General features: G+C 35.7%; 1 protein-coding gene across 2 annotated transcripts; it reads right to left on the reverse strand.

Annotated features, from left to right (window-relative positions):
* Nucleotides 1-216: 216 nt before the first annotated feature.
* On the reverse strand, nucleotides 217-4,589 carry LOC110795877 (eukaryotic initiation factor 4A-9-like). Of its 2 annotated transcripts, none has more exons than XM_022000912.1 (5): nucleotides 4,421-4,589; nucleotides 3,347-3,416; nucleotides 3,086-3,195; nucleotides 2,574-3,004; nucleotides 217-1,130 (listed from the first exon to the last, which is right to left on the reverse strand). In XM_022000912.1, the coding sequence occupies exons 2-5, from the start codon at nucleotides 3,412-3,414 to the stop codon at nucleotides 495-497; spliced, it is 1,245 nt and encodes a 414-aa protein (XP_021856604.1). In that variant the 5' UTR covers nucleotides 3,415-3,416; nucleotides 4,421-4,589; the 3' UTR covers nucleotides 217-494. The 2 variants fall into 2 exon arrangements, with proteins under 2 accessions (XP_021856604.1, XP_021856605.1); XM_022000913.1 differs by having other exon boundaries at nucleotides 3,347-3,419.
* Between the last annotated feature and the right edge of the window lie 1,314 nt (nucleotides 4,590-5,903).

Here is a 5,903-nt window from a genome sequence, read left to right on the forward strand (position 1 = left end):
TGAATGAAAATCTAAAATAGGAAATAAATGGCATAAACAAGGTAAATGGTGCAGTTCAGGAAACGGTATAGAGGTCAAAGAATAAATAGTTTTCCAGTTACAAATACTAACTAATACCAATTTGGGCTTAAACAAAAGATACCAGGTTCTAAGCCTAACCAATCCATCTGCCAATAGTTCGGCTCACGGGCAAATACCAGATGCAGAAATGCAGAATTACAAGCAAAACTAAAATCATGCCAGAATAATCAGCAAATATGCCAACAGGTGACACGATCCTTCAGAAATTACGATTAAAGAGTATAATTTAAATTCGTCTCTAAACTCCTACCAAAATTTTAACCTGGGGCATCCCACAACACAATTTAGTGATGTTCCCAGAATAGAGAGTAAAAATGAAAAGACAACAAACAGTGACTTGCCCAAATCTGGACAGACAAAACATCTTACCTCAAAGCAAAAACACCAGCAACAACAACCATGGAGTCGAGTCATCAGATGAGATCCGCAACATTAGCAGGGAGCTCTTCAATCACCACGTTGTAGAATTTCTGGATATCGAACAGCATCCTATCATCAGCACCGGTGACAAAGTTGATAGAAACACCCTTTCTCCCGAAACGCCCACTTCTTCCTATCCTGTGGAGATAGTTCTCGGGTTGAGTTGGCAAATCATAATTGATCACCAGAGAGACTTGCTGCACATCGATACCACGAGCAAGAAGATCAGTGGTAATGAGGACACGGGATGAACCAGAACGGAATTCCCGCATAATGATGTCCCTAGTGTTCTGGTCCATGTCTCCGTGAGTGGCTGAAACGGTGTGATCACGACTTCTCATTTGGTCAGTCAACCAGTCGACCTTCCTCCTCGTGTTCACAAAGATTACACTTTGTGTGATTGCCAAGGTTTCGTACAGATCACAAAGAGTGTCGAGCTTCCATTCTTCCTTGTCGACGTTGACATAGAACTGCTTGATACCCTCGAGAGTCAGCTCATCACGCTTAACGAGAATCCTGACGGGTTTGTTCATGAACTTCCTGGTAATCTCAAGGGCCTCAGGGGGCATAGTAGCAGAAAATACACCCACCTGGATCTTAGGGGGTAGTTGCTGGAAAATGTCATAGATCTGTGGTGGGAAAAAAAAAGTATCAATAACACATATTACATACCCCATGGCACTACAGAAGATAAGTGTGAAAAATATTAGCCAAGTCTCAAATACTATAGTGGCACGTTATTTTAGTTATCACAATCCCACAACAGAATGTAATATGACAGTAGGAAACCGACAAAAATAACATCCAGATGTAGTTGCAAATACAACTGTTCGTATGAAACCCTGTCATTTACCATGCTCATAGTGTACCACGAACCAGTAGTTGATGGATCACTTGTTGAAATTTATCAACTTATCTGAACTAGAAGTCTAGAATAGAGTAATTGCATACAACTTAATGCCTCCTAGCCCAACAAAATGATCTATGTACATACTACACACTTATACATTGGATTCTGATGAACAAAACCAGAAAACCAAGTGCAGCAGAAACATAAAGCATTTGAAATTTGAAAGACTAACCACACAAAAAAAAATACTGAAAATTTCTCTAAGCGAAGATATTATTAAGACAAAAAAGAAAGCAAAGAGAACACTGTCAAAGACCGCCACCAACAATGCGAAACTGGCCCCAATAAACAAGGAAACACTACTGAAAACAACATAACACAAAGCAAGAACATAAAGAACAGTTGTCCTTGTATACATAAAAGACATCCTCATTGACACCCTGTACCAGCCGGATTTAGTTAGGCATATAGAGGCAGTGGAACACCTTCCTAAAAAAAAGCACCATTTATTGGGGAAAAACTCCAGTAAAAAACCACAAGTAAACACCCGAACCACCTTCCCTAGCCCAGTCAACCTAATAACCGTCCATTGTGACTTGCAGAAACAAGGTAAACCATGGTCCAAAAATTTAACAAGATTATTATTAGGCTTTCCCATCAACTCCCCACAACCAAAAACAGCAAGTAAGGATAAGTAAGAAAAATCAAATTCAGAAACACTACAAAGAACCAAAGCAGATTAAAGTAGAGTCAACTCTTCTACAGTTCTACACACCCAAGAGGTACGGGGAAAGGGGACACTGCACTACTTAAAGTCAGTATACTCACACTAAGCACTGGTACGTGTTCAAATGTTAAACTTGGATATATGTGAATAAATCCGTGTTAACAGTCCAAATTGAACTGACAAGAGTTCATAACCATGTTGAATGGACAAGGATATGAAAATGCTGTTCGAGGTGAAAAGAAGACTAGGAGTTATTTGCAGATCCACAGAACAGTACTCTACAAACTGATTAAGCATTGTAAAAAAGAACAGTAATTTGTAAACTTGTGACACAGAACGACCAGTCCTGAAAGACCACTCTTTCATGTTCAGCCGGTGCAGTATACATCAAACAGAAAGAATAAAACATAAACCCTGTCCCTGTTTTGCACCAATTCAAGAAATACAAAATGCAAATTACCTAATTCAAAATAATATACAAAAATTGCACCATACCTGGTCCTTGAAACCTCGAGAAAGCATTTCATCAGCCTCATCCAGAACAAACATCTTGATGTTATTGGCACGAAGTGATTGTCTACGCAACATGTCAAAAACACGACCAGGGGTACCAACCACCACATGTACTCCAGCAGCGAGAATTCTCTGATCTTCACGGACACTTGTCCCACCAACACATGCATGGACCTTAACGCCCAAATAATCACCAAGGGCCCTCATAACTTTCTCAATTTGTTGAGCAAGCTCCCTAGTAGGAGCAAGGACAAGGGCCTGGCATTCCAACAATTCATAATCCAGCTGCTGCAGGATCCCAGAGCAGAAAGTGGCGGTCTTACCAGTACCAGATTGGGCTTGCTGGATCACATCAAGACCCTTGCAGAAGGGGACAATTCCCCTTTGTTGAATAGCAGAAGGTTTTTCAAAACCTGACAACAAACATCATTATAAATTCGAAAAGGAACACAGGATATATATGAAAATACAACAGAACATAATTATGAAATTACCATAAGCATAGATTCCTCTGAGAAGGTTCTCCTTCAAACCCATCTTATCAAAGCTATCGTGAACCTCATCGTAAGAGGTGAAAAATTCAGTTCCACCTTCCTCATTAAGCCTTCATCATAGGATTCAAGCAAGTCAGGAAACAGAAGAAACCAAAAACTTCTTCAAGAAAACTATAAAAACAAATAACCTTGAAAACTCAATGATCAACTGTAATTCTTTGGGAGAACTTTCATAATTTAAGAGTACATGAACAAACTTACAATACGGTCATTTTTTCGTCATACTGACGAGCATCAAACTGAGAACCTTCAGGAGCAGCTCCAGCCATGACTGCTTTTATTAAAGTACAACAAAAATCCCAAAAGCATGTTAAATAAAGAAAATCAATTAAGACTCCGTAAAAAGCAAGCACAACAGCTTTGGGCATTGTGGAAAAATTAATAGCATGAACTATACATAGCTGGATAGAAATAGCCGTGATGATAAAAGATACTAGCCTCTTGATATTTATATAAAAGCCAATTGATATTCTTGGTTCATAGAAGCAAGTATGTATTGAGTGTATTTCTTCCGTCGGAAAATAATAATCACATATAAATGACATAATAATTGATGTCAGGGGAAGAAGGAAGTGGTGTTCAGAGGTGTACTATAATTGTTATTTCCAAAGATCTATTATTTCATCCTGTTCAAAGTGCATATGCAAGGAAAAACCCAAACTTAGAAAGAAAAAGGCCTCAGTCAATCGGTTCTAAGTGCAAAAGGCTAAGCAATGAGGCGTCATCAATCCTAAGTCCAAATCACTACGCGGCAATGCATCATTAATACTAATTCGATGCTTCATCAAATTCATAGGTAAGGTATGACAATCAAATATAGACAACATTAAACTCTGCAAGAAAACATACAAAAATCCGTGTTATCACTCTAATCAGCACAATACGAATACAATTAACAAAAATCCCCGATGTTATAAATATATACAGAAAAGAAAATCAACAATCATGCTAATATCATATCGAGCAACTCGATCACAAATCATTAAAAGAAGGTAACTTTGAAATAATTCCACTCCGAGAGACCATGAATTTCATCAACTACAACATGAAATCACAAATTACTTCATAATTCATCGAAAATTCAGCTGAATTACATAATCCTAATCGCATCAAAACCTAATCTGCATAAAATTTTGGGCATAAAACAGATCTTACACTCTGGATCTCAAAAAATCAACAACAAACACACGACAAAACAAATAAATCAAAAGAAAAAGAATTGATGAGCTTGTAAATTAGCATAAACAAACAAAATAATTAGATGAAAAAGCTTACTTGAAATTGATGATGATTGAAAGTAACAATAATCGAAAACGCGAGTGTGTTGATTGGAGCTAGGGTTAGAGCCGTGGAGAAACTCTAACCGGATCTGATAAGAGAGAATGAGAGAGAAAGCTAAAGCCTTTTTTACGATATTTCGAGGACAATTGTTTCCAAATTAGAGGGTACCTAGGGTAATATCTCACCTATTTATATTATTATATTATTATATTATATTTTTGTTACTAAATATAAAAAAAAAAGGCTCGTTTTCTTATTTTCCTTATTCATGTAATAATCGGTGTTGTGAATTGTTTTTTCCGTTTTAAAATAATACTCCGTAACTAGTTTTTGGGCCCGGTTGATACCTCGGGTTATTATATTAATAACATTCACATTAGTTATGTATATATTGAATTGATAACATAAAATAAATAATAGATTGGTGGTAAAAAATCAATTATTTAAACTCAAGGTTAGGGGTTCAAATCTTACACAAACCATGTTTGAATTTTTTTTAATGAACATTACTTGGAGTAAACGACCCATAAGTAGAGCGCCACGTGTCATGTATACTTTCTTATAGATGTCTTTTAATATATAGTATAGATTGATGTAGTTTGATTTTTGGCAGTATTCATATACTTCAGTTTTTATGTTTGTTTATACTTGTAACACTTTAACTTTTACGCATATCAATGTATAAATTGATAATTAATATTCCATCTTTATTCTCTTCGGAGTTGCAATTTGTACGCGTATTAAGAAAGTATAGTTGAATCTAATAAAAATAACAAAGCGAGTGGGAGAGGGAGTAATTAAGAAATAGGAAAAAGATGATGAAAAAAGTATTTAAATCAAAGTAAATAAAAGTTTATTGTATTGGCGGTCCTGAGAGAAAATTATACATTTATATTAGTAGGTGCGGTAGAAAAGTTACTAAAAACGCAAATGTGACCCCTTAAAAAAAGAAAGTTGGAAGTAGTATACGTGACTCCTAAAAAAAGCGGAAGTACTACATGAGTATGTCTCTCATAAGAACACCATGTTTGTTAGACCGTTGATATCAGCATTAAGAAAATAACTATTTGATTAGAAATTCTAACATTTTGATTAGAAAAGTAAAAATATTGATTGAAAAGTGTAATTAATAATAGTATAATACTTCCTCCGTTCCGGAAATATCGCACCATTAATTTTTTACACTATTCACGCTATGACTGTGGAATATTTTTTGTGATTCGTAGGTAAGGAAATTATAGTGATGTGTGGTCATGTTAGATTCGTATCGATATATATTATCTAAATATTAATTTTTTATAATTTTTTATTTGCACATGATGTGAAATATAAGGGTTAGAGGAGTAAACGTCAACCATGGTGCGATATTTCCGGAACGGGGGAATTATAACTATTTAATCATATTGGGTAACTATTTGATTAAAAAGTTTAACTATTTGGTAATAAGTTCGTCTTATATAGACTGTCTTATTTAAGT

This window comes from Spinacia oleracea, chromosome 1 (genome assembly GCF_020520425.1).
Source record: "Spinacia oleracea cultivar Varoflay chromosome 1, BTI_SOV_V1, whole genome shotgun sequence".
NCBI classification, from domain to species: domain Eukaryota; kingdom Viridiplantae; phylum Streptophyta; class Magnoliopsida; order Caryophyllales; family Amaranthaceae; genus Spinacia; species Spinacia oleracea.